The sequence below is a fragment of the Thalassophryne amazonica genome, chromosome 2, assembly GCF_902500255.1.
Source record: "Thalassophryne amazonica chromosome 2, fThaAma1.1, whole genome shotgun sequence".
NCBI classification, from domain to species: domain Eukaryota; kingdom Metazoa; phylum Chordata; class Actinopteri; order Batrachoidiformes; family Batrachoididae; genus Thalassophryne; species Thalassophryne amazonica.
The window spans coordinates 107,530,242-107,552,315 of record NC_047104.1 but is presented as its reverse complement, the minus strand read 5'-3'; the positions used below and the strand labels follow the sequence as shown (position 1 = coordinate 107,552,315).

Here is a 22,074-nt window from a genome sequence, read left to right as displayed (position 1 = left end):
TGCCGTGCACAGGACAGTTTCCGGAACAGATACTACACCCATCTCTGGATGGAGCCACACCTCAACCAGAGAGAAAAGAAAAAAAAAGCAGAATCAAGCATCAGAAAGACAAATACAGTGTAATTTGTCAGCATTAAGCAACAAGAAAAACAGAAGTCCTATTCCCAAGTCCCAATCCATATTAATACTGAAATCCACAGCTGCGTGATCCCTTAAGCAAATGTATTTGTTACAAATTACTGTGTTGTTTATTTGGGATGTTGCAATTAAAAAGAAATCTATCCTAGCATGTGATTGGTGACAATGGGAAAACAATGTATATTCTCTATCATTAGGGTTTTTCAGCCTCCATATGTCTGTTCGCCTCATATCTTTAGTCAGCATGTGAATTGCTGCCCTGTCTGTATTTTGGCAGCAATTGCAGCCTCAAGAAGACTTGAGGCTGTAACTGCTGCCAAAGGTACATCAACAAAGGGTGTGAATACTTGCATACATGTAATTTCTTTCTTTTTATTTTTTTTTTTTATAAATTTATAAAAATCTTTAAAAAAATTTGCATGTCATTATGGGGTGTTGTGTGTATAATTTTGAAGGAAAAAAAATGATTTTTATCTATTTTGGAATGAGACTGTAAGATAACAAAATGTGGAAAAATTGAAGTGCTGTGAATACTTTCCAGATGGACTGTAATTCAAATAAGCCTTGTCCATGTTTACCTGGTTTGCTTCCCTGCCTTTCCTGCCCTGAAATAAGAATGTATTTAATCCCTCCCCCTTGCTGCCCTGCCTGTAATTGAATAAACTAAATCTTATTGGAAAAACAAAAATTGCTGGGGGGGTTTTCTCCTCAAGAGCCAGCGCTGCCAAGTAGATCTTGATGGCTAATGGTTTTAATGAGTTACAGACTCACTGTGTATCGAATTTGCATGTACACGTGCCATGCACAAGCTTACCACCATTGTTGACAAATTTGCCAGTTTATGCAAAGATTTGGTTTTGTTTTTGTTCTCGTTTGTTTTGTTTTTGTTGCAGTTGTGATTGGTGACTATGACTTCCATTTAAGGACTGTGTATTCTAATGAACAGGAAACATTGTGAGATTTGACCTTCTAATCAGTCAAGAAAAGGTTTTTGTCCCTCCTAATTTTTTCCATCTCTTCTGTCACTTTTTTAGTCTAATAGATGATGGGATCTGACTTTGGTTTGACTTTGGGATATGTATGAAACTTAACACCGTATTACAGTGCAGACTGCAAGCAGCATTTTCTTAATAATCGCTGACCTTGAATTATGCCCTGCCTCAATCAAAGAAATACAGTACCTATTTTCGGCGCGTGTTGGTGCTGACCTTCATTTCGTACCTCTGTTGTGACTGGACACACCCAGACTGCTCTGTCCGGTACATGCCAGAGGTTTTTAATGGAAATACATTGCAGTGGGACACCCAGACATCAGTGCATTGTTGATTATGATGAAACGTTGCTGTATAAGCAGGTCTATAACTTTTTTATAGTGCCTGTACATCTGTACACCATAACTTAGTTCAAATCCATCAAGATCTGCTTGTTACATCAACTTTAAGCATCAACCTGTTTTGAACTGCAGCTGTTTTTTATTATGTAGTACCTCCATTTTTAGAGCCTATAAGTGGACAAACTGAAAATTGGTAATACAAATAGTCACTTCTCTAGCAAAGTTTTTTTATGATGTCTGGGGAGGGATACATGTAGCTTATTTATTCATTTGCCCTACCTGCTTACTCCAATTCAGGGTCACAGGGTAGGGCTGAAGCCTATCCCAGCAGTCATACGGCAAGGGAACGGGCTGTTGCACAGGCACAGATAATCATGAAATGCTTGAGAGACTGGGTATGAAATACATCAAGGCCTCCATCCCTGCCGATCTGGACCAGTACCAGTTTCTGACAAAACCACATTCACTGAGGGATGCTATCTCACTCCTGCTCCCACCAACTGCCCTCTGTACTGCATTCTGGCACTGGTACGGTCAATTTAAAGTTTCCTATAAGCAACTTCAGCAACTCATGCGCACAGGGGCTGATGGGAAGGCATCGGGACAAACAAAATTGCCATGCTTCAAGCAATCAATCAACTTTTTTTCTTATATAGCGCCAATCCAAACAAACAGTGCCCAAGGCGCTCCAATTGCAAGGCAAGGCCATAAATAATTATGAAAAACCCCAACGAAGTCAAAACGACCCCCTATGACAAGCACTTGGCCACAGTGGGAAGGAAAAAACTCCCTTTTAACAGGAAGAAACCTCCAGCAGAACCAGGCTCAGGGAGGGGCGTCTTCTGCTGAGACTGGTTGGGGCTGAGGGAAAAAAACCAGGAAAAAGACATGCCGTGAAGGGGGGCAGAGATCGATCACTAATGATTAAATGCAGAGTGATGCATACGGAGCAAAAAGAGAAAGAAACAGTGCATCATGGGAACCCCCCCACAATCTACGTCTAAAGCAGCATAACTAAGGGATGGTCCAGGGTCACCCGATCCAGCCCTAACTATAAGCCTTAGCGAAAAGGAAAGTTTTAAGCCTAATCTTAAAAGTAGAGAGGGGTAGCTGTCTCCCTGATCTGAATTGGGAGCTGGTTCCACAGGAGAGGAGCCTGAAAGCTGAAGGCTCTGCCTCCCATTCTACTCTTACAAACCCTAGGAACTACAAGTAAGCCCGCAGTATGAGAGCGAAGCGCTCTAATGGGGTAATATGGTACTACGAGGTCCCTAAGATAAGATGGGACCTGATTATTCAAAACCTTATAAGTAAGAAGAAGAAATTTTAAATTCTATTCTAGAATTAACAGGAAGCCAATGAAGAGAGGCCAACACGGGTGAGATATGCTCTCTCCTGCTAGTCCCCGTCAGTACTCTAGCTGCAGCATTCTGAACCAACTGAAGGCTTTTTAGGGAACTTTTAGGACAACCTGATAATAATGAATTACAATAGTCCAGCCTAGAGGAAATAAATGCATGAATTAGTTTTTCAGCATCACTCTGAGACAAGACCTTTGTGATTTTAGAGATATTGCGTAAATGCAAAAAGGCAGTCCTACATATATTGTTTAATATGCGCTTTGAATGACAATCCTGATCAAAAATGACTCCAAGATTTCTCACAGTATACTAGAGATCAGGGAAATGCCATCCAGAGTAACGATCTGGTTAGACACCATGCTTCTAAGATTTGTGGGGCCAAGTACAATAACATGCAATAACATGCAGATGCGTAATTAACGTAATATCTCTCACTACCGTGTGTGGTAAATGGCATTTCTCATCAAAAGTAAGCATAATAAATGTTTCCCAGTACATTGGACTGTGTTGTCTTGTAGTGTTTTATATCATTTGTGTCATGGCTTTGTTTGTCCCGATACCGGAAGTGTGCACCGGGCATGCGTACTTGTAATGCTGAACAGGCTTATTCATCTAACCTGCATGTCTTTGGTGGTGGGAGGAAGCCTGGAGGGAACCCACACTAACATGGGGAGAACATGTGAACCTGGTGTATACCTGGAGAACTCAAAAGCTTACACGAGGATGCTGTTTGTTTACTTCAGAATCACCTTGAACACCATCAACTCAGGCAAGCTGGTCAACAAGTTGCTGTCACTAGACCACCTGGACTACCACCTCTGTAGGATTAAGGACTTCCTCTCCAACCGACCACAGCACATGAGACAAGGCTGTGTTCTCAGTCCACTCTTACACTCACTTTTCACACACTACTGCACTCCCATTCTTAGCACAAATTACCGGAGAAGGTTGCAGATGACACAGCTGTGGTGGGGATGATAACCAACAACAATAGACGGCCTTTGTTCTGACACTAGGATGTGAGGGCCTGGACCTCCTGCTCCTTGCTCCTCAACACCAACAAGACAACGGAGCATTGTCATTGACTTCAGGAAACACAAGGACACAACACATGCCAGCCTGGTGATCAGTGGAGAAGAGGTGGAGAACAGGTAAAGAATTTCCAGTGCCTTGGTGTTCACCTCTCAGAGGACCTGACATAGGGAATGAACACCAAGGAGCTGGTGAAGAAGGCCCAGCAGAGACTCTTCTTCCTGTGGACCTCAGGAAATCAGGGATTCCACAGAAACGTCTCACAAATTTTACCAGTGCACCATAGAAAGTATCCTGAGCTATGGTTACCCAGTGTGGTTCTCCAGCTGCACCTCAGCGGAGAGGAAAGATCTGCATCACCAAGACTGCACAAAAGATCATTGATGCCCCTTTTCCACCCCTGAACCATATCCATTCTGCTTGGCTGAGAAACAAAGCCGAAAGAACAGGTCTGACTGCACACATCCCGGACAATGTATTTTTGACACCCTCCCCTCTGACAGGCTCAGTCATGAAGACGCACAGAAAGCCTTAAAACAGCTTCTTCCCCAGGGCTGTGTAAGGTCTGCTGAAAGCCTGAACTGGACATTTGTACCATCACTCTGCACTTTTATATTTATTGAACATTCTGTCCTTTACATACATTTTAATGTTTTATTTTTATTACTTTTTTCCTACTGCTATGAAAAGGGCTGTGCTCAGAGAATTTTGTTGTAGAGAAATGTACAATGACAAAGTATCTATCTACCAGAGGTGGGTCAAAGTCACTCAAGTCATGAATCAGCAAGTCTCAAGTCATAATGACCACCAATTGTTTTCAAGCTGACGTGAGATGACTTGGGACTTTCAGATTGATGACTTGAGAATAATCTACATGACAGTGTCACAGGGCCACATTTCTACAGATGAATACATTCTGGCATGGGTATGGTCAATTTAAAGTTTCCAATTCACCTAACCTGCATGTCTTTGGTGGTGGGAGGAAGCCGAAGCATCTGGAGGGAATCGACATGAACAAATCATCAGACACAACAGGGTTATTCCCATTGTAATCCAATTCCATCGTTTGCGTGTTTCATTTTTCTGTAAGTAATTGGGTTGGCAAATCGTTGTGATAGGGTGAGGTCGGCTCATCAAAGCTTAACGTATCAACAGCGCATTCATGCCAAACTGGAAATTCTGTGAGCAGACCCACAGATTTCGCCATCTCATCAGCTGCATTGAGTCCCTGCCTGCACTAGTGTCTGTTGGTCTCAGCTGACAGCGCCATTAGTGACACCTGCGCAACAGTGCAGTCAGGGGGCAGAGTAACTCATCAAATGTGAAATGGTTTTAATATTTTGCCACCGTCCACTCAATATTTTATGGTCTGAAATCTCACACGATTAACCAATCAGATTTGCGGAAAAATGTAATTGGATTAGAATAGTGGATACACTGGTGATTTTTCTTTTTTCTTAAAAGGAAATAGGCAAACATGACTGTACACTGTGGGGTGGGGTGCAGATGGGACCCCTGATCCTTCCTGGTGGTGACAGGACTTAAAGAGGGACACCAACCCCAAGAAGGACAGTACCTCGGAGTGACATACGAGGTCTATTAGAAAAGTATCCGACCTTATTATTTTTTCAAAAACCATATGGATTTGAATCATGTGTGATTACATCAGACATGCTTGAACCCTCGTGGGCAAGCGAGAGTTTTTTTCACGCCTGTCGGTTACGTCATTCGCCTGTGGGCAGTCTTTGAGTGAGGAGTAGCCCACCCTCTCGTCGATTTTTTTCATTGTTTAGGAATGGCTGAGAGACTGCTGCTTTGTTTGATCAAAATTTTTTCAAAACTGTAAGGCACAACTAAGTGGACACCATTCGATAAATTCAGCTGGTTTTCGGTAAAAATTTTAACGGCCGATGAGAGATTTTGGTCCGGTAGTGTCGCTTTAAGGACGGCCCACGGCGCCTGACGGCGATCTGCGCTTCGAGGCGGCAGCGTCTCGCCGTTTCAAGTTGAAAACTTCCACATTTCAGGCTCTGTTGACCCAGTAAGTCGTCAGAGAACAGAGAACTTTCAGAAGAAGTCGGCATGAGGAGTTTATTCGGACATTCCATTGTTAATGGACATTTTGTAATGAAAGAACGTGCGGGCAGAGTCGCATGTGGGGCCGGACCCGACCGCGGGGGGGTCGCGACAGGAAAAACACCTCCGTTGGAAATCTTAACGGGCAAGTTGGAACATGCCCAAGCTGTTAAACAATTTCTCAGTTACTCACTTGTGGAAAGCCATCAAAAGCCGCCTGAATTTTACAAATGGTTTTCAACACGGAGGTGTTTTTCCTGTCGCGGCGCACACAGATTTGCCGAGTCCTCACGGAAACGACTCGGCGAATTTGCGCACACGTCTTTCATTACAAAATGTCCTTAAACAGTGGAATGTCCGCATAAAGTCCTCATGCCAGCCTCTTCTGAATCTTCTCTGTTCTCTCACGACGTCCTGGGTGAATTAAGCCTTAAATCAGGATGTTTTCAGGTCGAAACAGGCCGACGACGGCGCCTGGAAGCGCTGCGCGACATCCCGCTCCGTGGGAAGTCCTTACACCGACAGAAACACCCCATAATCTCTCATCAGCCGTTAAACTTTTCACCGAAAACCAGCTTAATTTCTCAAATAGTGTCCACTCGGATATTCCTCACAGGTCCAGAAAAAATTTTGATAAAGCAACGCGCGCCGTCTCAAGCAGCGTGTGAAACAAAGGAATTCAGCCGAGAGGGCGGGACCACATCTCACTCAAGGCCTGCCCACAGGGAAATGACGTCACCGACGCGTGAAAAAACTCACGCATGCGCACGAGGGTTCAAGCATGATTGGTGTAATCGCACGTCATTCAAATCCATATAGTGTTTTTAAAAAATAAAAAGGTAGGATACTTTTCTGATAGACCTCGTATGTTGTGATTTGGTGCTATACAAATAAACTGAATAGAAGATAATGACCCTACAGGGATGACCAGGGCCAGTCCTTTGTTCTCAGCTGTGTCTGCAAGGTACAAATCTGATCTCAACACCAGTTGAATCAAAGCAGTGCTTTGTAAAAGGTATTGAGCACAATCAAAGAATCTGACCATGTTTGGAAAGTTTTATGTTGCTGATCAGGGTTTTCTCATTATTGCGTTCACTGGCCAGCGAAGCTCTGGACTGTGTGCTAGAGACAACTTTTTGGTGAGGTCCTGTAGTCAATTTACATAAATATTTGTATGGTTGCTATATTTTTTAGTGTTTTGCCTCCCCCCCCTTTATGATACGGTCTGGCGTTCATAGGGGGCCATGTGACGTGTACCTGCCTACACCCATCTGCAGACATGCTGTACCTGTGGATCTGACTTCACTGAAGCGTTCCACAACATCTCTGTAAGACAAGGGATAATGAGTGATGTGCTAAATATAGAAGAAAGGAGAGAATATTGTCGTTCTTAAACATGACAACAGGTTTGCTACTTTCGCGTGATCGTTTACAGTACAAGTCTGATTTCCCCCTCGAGAAAGACAAACGTGATTACACTCCAGGGCAGAAGGTGGCGATAACATGTACCTGAGACAGTTCGTGTCGAAGAAGGAGTCTAGCCTGTCTGTTAGCTGTCGCTGTTATTGTGTCTACTGTGCTAAATGTTATAATGACTTAATAAGGACCCGACGACGTTTAAGTCATACTCCAGGGTAAATATATATATATATGTATATATATATTGTAAAGAGATGTTGGATAGTCCGTTATTAAATGTTTCCTAAAGTGAATCATTGCTTGTTGACGTTATTGGGAAGGTGTTTTCATTAGCCTTAGCTATTACCGCGGTTGCTTTACTGGCCTCTTAAAAACGCTGTACTGTCCTTTTTAATAAGTTAAACTAGATTTGCCCGTTTTACTGAGGTTTTAGTTTAAATAGAGCTAAGATTCGTAATAAATATCTTAGCGATCATGGCAGTTCTTGTCATATTTGCGGCATTCCAGCAGTTGAATTTGGTCCGATTTTCTGCAGTTGTAGGTCGTTGAAATAGAAGTAGACCTCACTGAGACGAAGCAAAAGCTTTCTGACAGATGTTCAAAATAAAGATAAACTGTTGTCGAAACAGTGGAGATACTGAATGAACGCATGCTGTTTGTATGCAGTCGTTACCCTCTTGAAAATGGCATTTTTGTTGCCATGAAGTTTTAAATCGAAATGTAGTTTTATTTAAATTACAAACAAGGTTGTGTGCTGTCAGAGCATGGGGAGCTTGTTGGGATATTATTCATTTTTATGTATGATTTGAAAGGGAGCGTATTTTGACAGACCAATATCTCTGTGTGTTATTGTGCATCAGTACATCACTTTGTTTATATTTCTGTCTTTGCACTTTCTAGTTAGACACAGTGGAGTCAGACATGTACACCTCTGGTAAATACAGTTCCAGAGGCCCGGCTCTTATACCACGGATGAAAACCAAGCACCGCATCTACTATATCACCCTCTTCTCTGTGGTGTTGCTGGGTCTCATTGCAACTGGCATGTTTCAGTTCTGGCCCCACTCTATTGAGTCCACAGCAGACTGGACTGTAGATAAGCGCAGCGTTCATGATGCACCTCTGGTGCGTCTCGCTGTGTCCAGTCCTATTCCTGAGAGAGGGGACCTCAGCTGTCGAATGCACACCTGTTTTGATGTGTACAGATGTGGCTACAATCCTAAGAACCGGATTAAGGTAATTCTGAAGTAAATAACTTCAACACTTAGCCATGGTCCTTGGAGAAATTATAACCCATTGCTAATTTTAGTTGGGTTTTTTTTTTTTTTTTTTTTTTGGTTTGTTTGTTTTTTGTTGTTTTGTTTTTGCCTTTGCAGGTTTACATCTACCCATTGCAGAGGTTTGTGGATGAATTGGGCGTTCCCATCAGTAGCACAGGGCTGTCGCGAGAATACAATGACATGCTCAGTGCCATCTCTGACAGTGATTTCTACACTGATGATGTCACCAGGGCTTGTCTTTTTATCCCATCTATTGATGTGCTAAATCAGAATTCTCTACGTATCAGAGAGACTGCCCAGGCACTGGCAATGCTACCCAGGTAAATCTCTACACTCCAAAAACTCTCTCTCAAAATAAGACAAATAATCTGAGATCTAGCCAAATTGTCTTGTAATAAGCAAAAAAAAAAAAAACTGGTCAAAATAAAATGGAAAAACTTAAGAAAACGTGAGATACATTTTCCCAAATTTTGACATCTTTTCTTATGTAAAAAATGCTTGACAAGAGCATTTTTCATTTAGAAAAACATTAAGTCAAATTTTCTGTGTATTCTTGTTCTATTTTTTAGATATAAAATCCCATTCTAAATCAGAACTAATGTCATCCTTGCTTTTTTTTATTCTTATGGGATAAAAAAGATTTTAAATCTACCATCCCTGGTTCTCAAGACCAGTCACCTAGGTGGCTCTGTCCCTTCTTCTTTCTTCCTCTTTTTTATCTTTTTTTTTTAATATTTAGGAGTACCTTAGCATACACTAGTAGAGTTCCACCTTAGATTTGGAATGTATAATAGAAGATATACCTTACTGAATTTTCATGTGGTACGTTAGCTGCATCATTTTTTTTTTCTCATGGAAATTGCTCTTATCTAAGGTCATTGGTGTTGATGCTCAAAGTAGCTTCTATAAATGCCTAAATGACTTCAAATATATCAAATACTGATGCCAAAGATAAGCTACCAGAGTCAAAAGTGATTAATTGTTCCTCTTTTGTGGCAGCATTCATTGTTCTTAAAATCAACTGATCATTTCAGCACTCATATATTTTTGTTTGTAGGTGGGAAAAAGGTATGAATCACCTACTTTTCAACATGTTACCTGGAGGACCTCCAGACTACAATACCGCCTTGGATGTGCCCAGAGACAGGTACCAAGACTTTACAAAGCAAACATTGTAAACAAAGAGCTCTCTTATCTGTATTGTTATGATATAATGCTAAATTAAAACAAAAGTAATTTACTCCTACAATATCCTCAGGATTTATTCTATCTCAGAAAATCTCTGGGCCATGACAGGGCACTGCTTGGCCTTGAAGTTTCTGAAAGTATACTTTTAAACTGGGTAAATGGTAGTTCAGGTGTGTTTGCTCAGCAAAGAGCTGCTGTGGGCATTTTTTTCCCTTGTCTGCTTTGTAGCAGCAGGCAGTAAGTAAACTATCAACAGCATAATGCACAATCCATTTGACTAATAAAAACATGAATTCATCCAATCACGCTGACAGATGCCAAAACTTCCAAAGTACCTATTACATGGGTTAAAGTTCTCCGTCACCACGACGGATTTCCGTCATTTGGAAAATTTAAACACACATACGTGTACGCACGTGGTGTCGTGTGTTTTTGGGACGAAATATCACTGTCAAAGCAACATCCCATTCTGCGCTAATCAAAGCAGCAATGTCCGCGTATATGGCGCTGCACTGGGGAGGAAGGGACTGTGTGAATTTTCACTCCTCTCCGCTCTGTTTACTGCTTGCCATGAGCCACGGTCTTTCTCCTCCCTGTCTTCGTGAGAACATTGGCAGATCTTCCCCAAGAAGAGCAGGGTGTGGGTTTGCTTCGAACCAATGACGCAATGATCCGACTCACTGTTTCGATGGCTTGTTGTATTATTTCACTTTTTTCTTAATTTTCCCCTGCTAAAACCCTAAAGAACATATGTCTGTGAGTAATATTTACCTTTTTTATATTAAACCGACCTGTTATGGTCTTCTAAAACAGTTGATGGATGTATTTTATAACTTAAAAACAGGACCAATGCTAATGCGTTAGCATGTCTATGGCGTTTTCAGTGTTAAAGTTAGCATTAAGCTGTTCTCATCTCAGCACAGTTTGTGTGCTTTTGTTTTCTGTATAATAAATAATTAATGGCTTAGCGTTTGTTGTCGTAAAAGAGTCAGATGTATTACGAATTGTAATATTTTTTATTTATATATTAATGATAATGGCAACAACAACAAAAGTAATAACTAATATTGCTACAATACAATTTTTGAGAAACAGACAAAAAGAACCTGATAAAACAAAACAGAAAAGGTAAAACCAGCTAACAATGAACAAATAAATAAATATAGAAATAACTGTTTCCTGTGAACACCTAGTGACTCTTAAACCTTCACTTCATCCCTGTTTTATTTAAGTTTAATGACAATTTGTTTCGGTCAAACCACATCTAAGCTGTGTTTTTACACAAGAAAAAAATAAAATGCAGTAAATGGACTGCATTTATATAGCGCTTTTCCATCTGCATCAGACGCTCAAAGCACTTTACAATTATGCCTCACATTCAAATCAAATCAAATCAGTTTTATTTATATAGCGCCAAATCACAACAAACAGTTGCCCCAAGGCGCTTTATATTGTAAGGCAAAGTCATACAATAATTACGGAAAACCCCAACGGTCAAAACGACCCCCTGTGAGCAAGCGCTTGGCGACAGTGGGAAGGAAAAACTCCCTTTTAACAGGAAGAAACCTCCAGCAGAACCAGGCTCAGGGAGGGGCAGTCTTCTGCTGGGACTGGTTGGGGCTGAGGGGAGAGAATCAGGAAAAAGACATGCTGTGGAAGAGAGCAGAGATCAATCACTAATGATTAAATGCAGAGTGGTGCAAAAAGAGAAAGAAACACTCAGTGCATCATGGGAACCCCCCAGCAGTCTAAGTCTATAGCAACATAACTAAGGGATGGTTCAGTGTCACCTGATCCAGCCCTAACTATAAGCTTTAGCAAAAAGGAAAGTTTTAAGCCTAATTTTAAGAGTAGAGAGGGTGTCTGTCTCCCTGATCCGAATTGGGAGCTGGTTCCAGAGGAGAGGAGCCTGAAAGCTGAAGGCTCTGCCTCCCATTCTACTCTTACAAACCCTAGGAAGCCTGCAGTCTGAGAGCGAAGCGCTCTATTGGGGTGATATGGTACTATGAGGTCCCTAAGATAAGATGGGACCTGATTATTCAAAACCTTATAAGTAAGAAGAAGAATTTTAAATTCTATTCTAGAATTAACAGGAAGCCAATGAAGAGAGGCCAATATGGGTGAGATATGCTCTCTCCTTCTAGTCCCTGTCAGTACTCTAGCAGCAGCATTTTGAATTAACTGAAGGCTTTTCAGGGAACTTTTAGGACAACCTGATAATAATGAATTACAATAGTCCAGTCTAGAGGAAATAAATGCATGAATTAGTTTTTCAGCATCACTCTGAGACAAGACCTTTCTAATTTTAGAGATATTGCGCAAATGCAAAAAAGCAGTCCTACATATTTGTTTAATATGCGCATTGAATGACATATCCTGATCAAAAATGACTCCAAGATTTCTCACAGTATTAGTAGAGGTCAGGGTAATACCATCCAGAGTAATGATCTGGTTAGACACCATGTTTCTAAGATTTGTGGGCCAAGTACAATAACTTCAGTTTTATCTGAGTTTAAAAGCAGGAAATTAGAGGTCATCCATGTCTTTATGTCTGTAAGACAATCCTGCAGTTTAGCTAATTGGTGTGTGTCCTCTGGCTTCATGGATAAATAAAGCTGGGTGTCATCTGCGTAACAATGAAAATTTAAGCAATGCTCTCTAATAATACTGCCGAAGGGAAGCATGTATAAAGTGAATAACATTGGTCCTAGCACAGAACCTTGTGGAACTCCATAATTAACCTTAGTCTGTGAAGAAGATTCCCCATTTACATGAACAAATTGTAATCTATTAGATAAATATGATTCAGACCACCGCAGCGCAGTGCCTTTAATACCTGTGGCATGCTCTAATCTCTGTAATAAAATTTTATGGTCAACAGTATCAAAAGCAGCACTGAGGTCTAACAGAACAAGCACAGAGATGAGTCCACTGTCTGAGGCCATAAGAAGATCATTTGTAACCTTCACTAATGCTGTTTCTGTACTATGATGAATTCTAAACCCTGACTGAAACTCTTCAAATAGATCATTCCTCTGCAGATGATCAGTTAGCTGTTTTACAACTACCCTTTCAAGAATTTTTGAGAGAAAAGGAAGGTTGGAGATTGGCCTATAATTAGCTAAGATAGCTGGGTCAAGTGATGGCTTTTTAAGTAATGGTTTAATTACTGCCACCTTAAAAGTCTGTGGTACATAGCCAACTAATAAAGATAGATTGATCATATCGGGTCAATCTATCTATATCGGGGTGACATCATTCACCCCGATGTCAGGGTGCTGCCATACAAGGCGCTCACTACACACCGGGAGCAATAGGGGATTAAAGGCCTTGCCCAAGGGCCCTTAGTGATTTTCCAGTCAGGTGGAGATTTGAACCCATGATCTTCTGGACTCAAGCCCAACACCTTAACCACTAGCCCATCACCTCCCCAAACCACCTCCCCACAAATGTGCAGTAAACTGCACATTTGTGTTTTTTTCATGAAAATAACTTATTAAAGATCACATATTACACTTTAGTCAGGCCTTTAAAATACTTTTGTGGACTCTTGCTTTAATATGTTGTCAATGGTTGAGATATGAGGTCTGTTAGAAAACTATCCGACCTTTTTATTTATTTTTTTTTAACTATATGGATTTGAATCATGTGGGCTTGCATCAGCCAAGCTTGAACCTTCGTGCGCGTGTGTGAGTTTTTTTCACGCCTGTCGGTTGCGTCATTCGCCTGTGGGCAGGCTTTGAGTGAGCACTGGTCCACACCCCTCGTCGGATTTTCATTGTCAGGGAAATGGCTGAGCGATTGGAGCAGCGCTGAATCAAATTTTTCCAGAAACTGTGAGAGACAGCCAGGTGGAAACCATTCAGAAGATTCAGACGGCTTTCGGTGAGGATACTCTCGGCGTCACACAGATTAAGGAGCATTACAACCAGATTAAAGACGGCCCACAGCATCAGAGAGCGCGCCGCGCTCCGAGCGGCCATCGACAGGCTGAAACGACCAGATCATTTCCAAAGTGAAGGCTGTGTTGATCCGGGACGTCGTCTGACTACCAGAGAAATTGCAGAAGAGGTGGACATCAGAACTTTTGCGGCACATTCCACTGTTACAGGAGATTTTGTAATGAAAGACGTGTGGAGGAATTCGCGCGTCAGCACGGAGCCGCAATGGCGCACAACAAAAAGCACGTCCGTGTTGGAAACCATTCGGAAGATTCAGACGGCTTTCGGTGGCTTTTCTGTCGAGTGAGTATCCAAGAAATTGTGTAACAGCTGGGCATGTCACAACTTGTCCTGTGAGACTTCCAACACGGACATGCTTTTTGTTGTGCGCCATTGCGGCTCGGTCGGATAGTTTTCTAACAGACCTCGTAGTTGCTGTAGGCATCTAAAAATGCTCATTATTGGGTTAAACCTGATGGAAATCTCTGGTGTGTCGGTAATGTATGTATGTGTAAAACAAAACACTACTCCAAGTATGTTTGATGAGAATATAACATCATAACTTTATTACAAACTCAAACTTTGATGTTGCGTGACAGTCCTTTTAATAATAACTCACTTCAAGAAATAATGGTAAAACTCACATGTAAGTAAAAAAAAACAAAAAAATGGTTAATCAATTACTAAAATAATCGTTAGTTGCAGCCCTAGTTTGTTTTACGAGTGAGAGCATTTTACCGATTAAATGTGAATACGCCAGTTTTGAGTTTCTCAGTGCGCATGCGTTTTCAAAACTGGTGACAGTGTTCCTTTGTGCACAGCAGAACAACGTTGTCAGTTGCTTTAGGCCCTAATTTTGTATTTTATTGACTGTACAGCCAGCGACACAGCACCCATTTGGTGCATTCACCGAATTAGAACAGATCTAAATGCTACAGAAGACAAAGAATTTTTACTTGACAGTTTGAAGTGAGTTTTCTTTGTTTCAGAGGACTTCATACCCATTAAAATTCACTAGAATACACAAAATTAGACTTGCTCTTTTAAAAAATTTTGGGGAGAGATCCCCCAAACCCCCCATAATCAATACTGTGATTTACTTAACACTTCAAAGTGAGTTTTATTTGTTTCAGAGGGCTTCATACTCATTAAAATTCACCAGAATATACAAAATTTGACTTGCTCTTTTAAAAAATTTCTGGGGGAGATCCCCCTGACCCCCATAGTTTGAAGTGAGTTTTCTTTGTTTCAGAGGGCTTCATACCTGTTAAAATTCACCAGAATACACAAAATTTGACTTGGTCTTTAAAAAAATGTTCTGGGGGGCACCCCCAGACCCCACCGGAATCAAGACTACACCCCGCCTCCTCACCACCCTTTTATGTACCTTATGTTCAAGTTTTGCATTCTTTTTATGCTTTGCATTCTTTTTATGCTTAGTCTCTCCTTAGAGGTTATTTAGAATAGATTTGTATGCTGTATAATGTGTTTATTGTATTTATTGAGGAAAAAAGAGTGTGTGCCCCCACTACGCCACATTTTAAGGAATTGCTGGCATTGATTTTTTCCAGGAAAAATTTTCAGTTGGATGAAAATTTATTGCTTTAACCCATGACCTATTAGTTAGTATTTAACCGGGGTGGGTAGAGCAAGGAGGGATGGAAAATGGAGGCTTGGGGGTCCTCAGTAAGCAGAGTTTAAACTTGCTAAGGACCCACAATAACTCCAAAACATAAAGATGTGGCCAGTGACAGTTCACCCCAGAGTATAAAAATGAATTCAATAATTTGACTGTTTGCATTTTTCACAGAATACTCAGTCTGGCTTCTTTATGTTGCTGTCAGTCATGTACTTTACAGCTTGAGTTATTTGATATACTGATAAATGTTTAAATGTGCAGACAGAGCAAAAGAATAACAACTGTAAACAGTAGATTACACTTAGATGGTGTATGATTGCAGACATGGCCACAGACCAAAGGTAAACTGGTTGATCTGAGTTAATTGGAGACCTGTTCAGGGTATATTGTTTAGTTTATCTGCTGTGATTCTGATGATCTCTCAGTAGAGCTGCCACCAGAATCATTCTATTCAAATGTTTCCTGATGCGATATTGATGCAAGAGGTCACATATCGATGCATTTCTACAGTGATTTGTTGGCACATTGTGCCGTGAGCCTTGTTGTTCACACTGACGAAAATGTCCCACAGAGCTCTGCTTCAGGGGCCTCTTCTCCCTGCAGTTTAAGCCCCACTGCTGATGGTGATATGCTAATGACTGGTGGCGTGTTAACCAGCTGCAGGAGGTTGGGGGTTCACGGGGCTTTCCTCTTACGAGGACAGAACCAAACACACCGGCAGCTTCTCCTTGTCCTCCAGTTAAACCCTCCTCAAGTGATAAATTGTGGCGCAGGTGGCTGTGCTGCAGTGTTTTAGTTTAGAGCAGGGGTGATGCTAGAGGGGGCGCTGTAGCTCCCCCTGGATTAGCCATAGCACCCCAAGAAAATAATGGCTCATTTAGTTTCATCCCATGTTTTTAAAGCCTAGTCCACACTGAAACTTTCAATGTACCATATTTTTCTTTGTCATTTTCAAAAAATGCTCCATTCAAGAAATAACCTCCATTCTGACAGATCCAGTGAGACCGCTTGAAAATGCTGTAGTATATATGCCAGACCTGTATGTGGCACTGTAATGCTTCCACAAAAAATGAAGATGACAATGTGGAGCTAATCAGTGTAGCAACCAAAGCTAGTACTTTGCAAAGTGCCACACAGAGTAAAGAAAATCTTTTAATCTGACCTGTTGCATGGATTCATCATCATAGCTGCAAACTGTTACCCACATGACACCCTTGTTGTGGAAGATGTATGGAAATGCATTAATTCCTTATGATGGAAATTACTTGTGAATAAATTAAGTTTTTTTTAACTCCTCCTAAGCCTGTATATCTTATTGTGTATCTTGCTTGACATGTTGATACAATTTTTCACATACGAGAATGTGATGTTTGACATCACGTTTAATGTCATGATGTCATTGTACTGTTGTGAGTAGTCGGTTTAAAGTCTGCATCACCTAAAGAACTACCTGAGGAACAGCAGAGGGGATGGACATACCAATGACCTGGCATAACACCCTCATAAAAATGCCCAGCTCCCCCATAGCACCTGCAAAACAAAATCTCTGGAGCTGTCATTGGTTTAGAGTAGCATTTCATGCAGCGGACAAAGTCCCCTTCTTGTTCAGTGATGGGGTGGGTAAACTGATCCAAATATCAAAAGTATCAGTGCTAATATTGGTATTTGGTCAATACTTGAGTTTCAATTTCTCTCCTCTACGTACAGTACTCCTGCCTTATCAAAATGTTGATGTGTGTGCATGCTTGCGCTGCATTGATGGTTCTGGTTGTAAGCAATGAGGTTTATGAGCACATAGGCTTGAGGCAGTCAACATTTATCTCCTAGTAGTTAGAAATTTCCTGAGATCAACTAGTTGGATTCCATTTGGGATGGAGTGTCATCATAACCAGTTGTGTGACTAGACAAGACTGACTGACTGTGTTTTAATAGAACATTAATGTTACCTGAAAACAAGTGAGTCAGAAAAAAATTACATAGAATCAATTACATTTTCACTCGTTTCACATCAGCAAAGCTGTCCGCAGGAAGCAAAATAATACATTTATTGTAAGTATCATAATTTATTTCTATTGAAAACCATAAAGTACTAAAACACTGTAATACAGATTTCAGAAAAGGTGATGTTTCTTTCAGAGCTCTGCTGGCAGGTGGTGGTTTCTCTACATGGACCTACAGACAGGGCTATGATGTCAGCATCCCAGTTTACAGCCCCCTTTCTGCTGATGTTGAGCTGCCTGAGAGACAACCTGGGTGAGTTTAATAATGTAACAAATCACATTTCACTATGTTGTAGCAGTATCACATGACCTAATCTCTCAACAACCTCTGAAATGACATCATGTAATACTTCAATGCTCTTCACAGGTTTTGGGGCAACCACTGTATTTCGTAATTAAGTACACTTTTTTTTAAAGTTGTTCTTGATACACAAGACTGAAAATTATTTGTATTTGTCCTTGAGAAAAATGCTTTTTAATGCTATTTCAAGTACACACATGCTTTAATGTAAAAAAAAAAAATCCTTGACTATTAGGTATAATAGCAAATTTTTCTGATCGGACTGATTTCATTTATCCTAAATCAGTCACTGATTTAGGATAAATGAAATCAGATTCTCTAAATCTGTGCACGTTTCCCCCTCACCTCGTCTCATACGTGCAGTGTCATTGGAGTGAGCAGGCACACACATCTCAGCATTCAGTACAGAGCATAAATGTTTTAAAATGCCAATGTCAATTTTATGTCAATTTATTTATATAGCACATTTACAACAACAGCAGCTGCCCAAAGTGCTTCACAGTAAAAACAATATCATAAACCATACCACAAAAAAAAAGCATTAAAATTCCAAAATATACAAGGACACATAAGACCAGACACACACAGCTTAAATTGTATTAAAAGCCAAAGCATAAAAATGAGTCTTGAGAACAGATTTAAAAGACTCTAGAGATGGAGCAGCTCTGATGTGCAAAGGCAAACTGTTCCAAAGTTTAGGCGCAGCCACCGAAAAAGCCAGATCACCTCGAGTTTTTAATCGAGATCTGGCTTTCTCACCTCACTGATCTGACCAGAACATAAGTAGTCAAAAGCTCAGAGAGGTAATCGGGAGCCAAACCATTTAAACACTTGAACACAAGCAGCAGAATCTTAAAATCAATCCTAAATGTGACTGGGAGCCAATGGAGCGAGGGTAACACAGGGGTGATGTGCTCTCGCTTCTTCGTCACTATGAGCAGGCATGCTGCAGCGTTCTGGACCTGCTGCAGACGCTTTATGCCGCGTTCACAACGGGCGCGACGCGAGCGACTGCAGCCACAGGTTGCCATGTAATCCCTATGTAAGGACGCGTTTTGGCGCCAAACCGCGCAGCGCGATGCGATGGACGCGAGTGAAGCGATGCGAGTGAAGCGATTTTGAGCATTTTGCGCGTTTGTGGCGCGATATTGCGTTGCGTCACGTCGCGTTGCCCTCCTCCCTAAGTTCAAAACTCGGAACTTTTTCGTCTCGTCGCGCCGCGATGACCAATCAGGGACTGAATATGTAGTGATGTGGAGCTGTCTGGAGTTTGACTGAAGATGTGAACATGTCCTGTATCTGGTAGCAGCCTGTGAGCAGGACTTATGTCTCTTTTGTCCTTTATTTCACAATCATGACAGAGTTTTTGGAGCAAACAGCAGCGGGGAGCGGAGTTTCTTTTTATTTTTATTTTACGTGCGAGCGAATCATCCTGGAGATTATTTTACTTATTAACTACACAGCTGTATAATAAAGCAAATGGTGACTGGTTTCTAAACACAATTATGACAGTTTTTGGAGCGAGCAGCAGCCCTACTTGCAGCAGCGGGAGCGGAGCTTTTTCCTTTTTTTTTTTACGTGCGCGCGATCGTCTGTTGAGAATATTTTATTAATTAACTACACAGATGTATAATAAAACAAATGGTGACTGGTTTCTAAACACAATTGTGACAGAGTTTTTGGAGGGAGCAGCAGCCCTACTTGCAGCAGCGGGAGCGGAGCTTTTTCCTTTTTTTTTTCGTGCGCGCACGAATCGTCCTGGAGATTATTTTACTTATTAACTACACAGCTGTATAATAAAGCAAATGGTGACTGGTTTCTAAACACAATTATGACAGAGTTTTTTGGGGGAAGAGCCAGCTGCAGCAAGCAGCAGAGTTTCTTTTTTTTTTTTCTTTTTTTTTTATTGTTTACATGTGCGCGCGCGAACGGGACAGTTGATCCTCAAACTGGGTCCCGCAGAGGTGGAAGGACCGTTGAAAGCGGCCGTCACCCAGACACAGCTCCTGCAGCAAATAATGATACTCTCTGTATTGGGAGCTTTCCACAGCAACTCGCTCCGTGTGATCAAGGTCCGTCATGTTAGCTTGACTGACAACTGGAGCCGGCGAGCAGAATGGAAGCTCCTCCTATTTGATGATGCACCGGGGCAAATTTTCGCAGCGAAAGTCCACCCAAGCAGAGCGACACACCGGGCGAAGGAGGTGCGTCCATCGCCTGGCGACCCCACGCAAATTTGTAGCGTCTGATCGCGCCCGGTGTGAACACAGCATTAGAGACAACTGGTCCAGTCCACTGTAGAGTGAGTTACAATAATCTAGACGAGATGTTATAAACAAATGAATAACTCGCTCAAAATCACACGCTGGGAGGTAAGCCTTCACTTTTCTCAAGATTCTGAGTTGGTGGAAACTGGCCATTACCACAGAATTAATTTGCTTGCCCATTTTGAAGGAGCTGTCAAAAATGACCCCCAGATTTCTGACAGAATCATGCACACAGGAAGACAAAGGACCAAGCACATCATATGAACCAGATGACCATGCAGGGCCAAAACCAACTATTTGTTTTTTTTCTCATTGAGAATTACAAAGTTTTGGGCCAACCAAGTTTTCACTTCCTGCAGACAATTTACCAGGTTAGTAAAAGAATTTGATGGGAGCTTAAGTGGGAGATAGATTTGCAGGTCATCGGCATAAAAATGAAAGGCCAAGTTGTATTTTCTGAATATGGTGCCAAGTGGCAGCATATACAGTGAAAAAAGGGGCGGGACCCAAAACAGAGCCTTGTGGAACACCATAATTTAAGGGTGCTGAGCTGGACTGGTGTGGCCCAAGGTGCACAGAGAAACTACGGTCTCTAAGATAAGATCTGAACCACTCCAGTACTGTGCTTTTAAAACCTGCATAATGCTCCAAAAAGCACATCATCACACTGCTTCACATTAAATACACACCACACCTCTATTTTAATCACACACATCATGAGCAGCGTGTCTGCTGTTTCAGAGCAAAAATAATAGGCAGTGCCCACACACACACTGGGCTCGACAATAGCACTGGTCCGATGGCCCGGCGGCCTTTTTTACATGTTCCGGGCCACCACGGGCCAGTAAGAATTAAAATCGCTTTGGGCAGATTTATTAGTCTAATGCCGCGTTCACACCGGGCGCGATCAGATGCTACAAATTCGCGGGGGTCGCGTGGCAACGGACGCGCCTCCTTCACCCGGTGTGTCACTCTGCTTTTGCTGCGAAAATTCGCCCCGGTGCGTCATCAAATAGGAGGAGCTTCCATTCAGCTCGCCGGCTCCGGTTGTCACACGGAGCGAGTTGTTGTAAAAAGCTGACAAACGTCATGAGACGTTCCCAATTCAGGCAGTATCATTATTTGCTGCAGGAGCTGCGTCTGGATGATGGCTGCTTTCAGCGGTCCTTCTGCCTCTGCAGGACCCAACTTGAGGACCAACTGTCCCGTTCACGCGCGCACATGTAAACAATTAAAAAAAAAAAGAAAAAAAAAGAAAAAGAAACTCCGCTCCCGCTGCTGTGGGGCTGCTGCTCCTCCAAAAACTCTTGTCATAGTTGTGAAATAAAGGACAAAAGAGACATACGTCCTGCTCACAGGCTGCTACCAGAGACAGGACATGTTGCACCACTTCGCAATGTTGGGAACATTGCCGAAGTGCAGACAAACTTCGTCTGCAGGCGCATCTTCTGATGTGGCACAAATTTCGCTTCAACATCGACGCATCATTTTCGCTTAAGCAAGATCGAGCGCAGTGAATATTATGAATTTCTTGAAACCTCCTGCCCCTGGGCAGAAACCAGGAAAGCAAAGGAAAGAACAGCTATCACCCTCAAAACAAGCACAGAAGAGGAAGGCTGCTGATGCTGAATATGAGAAGAAAAGGGTGAGGAAAACTTGGCAAACTTCCTGGAAGAAAAGACGGCCATAGCTGGAGCGTGATGAGGAGAGTGAGGTTGTCTTCTGTGGAACTTGTAGGGCCATGCCAGAATATGCTATCAAGTAAGTATAAATATACCATGTCCTGGTAGACAATGTGGTATGATTTCATACGCCAGTTTAAAAGTCTAATCAGTATGCCCTTGTGGAAACCCCACGGTGACAACATTAGCAAGGGAACTTGGTTTATGAAATTTAACATATTAATTTTGTAAATGATCAAGAAATAAATTTATTTTTGTATTAATGTCTGAGTGTTGAAAAAATTCCTATCAGTTACCTACCGACATTTTTTTCAAAGTTTACTCACTTTAAGGTTTTTATCATGTAGTAGAAGAATTTTGTGTTTGTTTTCAAGTGTTTTTACATTAAGGAAACCCAATTCTAATGTCTGAGTGTTG

The 22,074-nt window shown here is 41.7% G+C and overlaps 1 protein-coding gene across 1 annotated transcript in view; it reads left to right on the top strand.

Annotated features, from left to right (window-relative positions):
• Window positions 1-7,465: 7,465 nt before the first annotated feature.
• Window positions 7,466-22,074, top strand: part of LOC117528716 (exostosin-2) — a 74,660-nt gene continuing 60,051 nt past the window's right edge. The window contains exons 1-5 of the mRNA XM_034191356.1: window positions 7,466-7,574; window positions 8,260-8,595; window positions 8,736-8,959; window positions 9,697-9,786; window positions 17,544-17,660. Of these exons, the coding sequence (XP_034047247.1) occupies window positions 8,281-8,595; window positions 8,736-8,959; window positions 9,697-9,786; window positions 17,544-17,660 (746 nt within the window). The 5' untranslated portion in view covers window positions 7,466-7,574; window positions 8,260-8,280. The remainder of the gene's footprint in view (window positions 7,575-8,259; window positions 8,596-8,735; window positions 8,960-9,696; window positions 9,787-17,543; window positions 17,661-22,074) is intronic.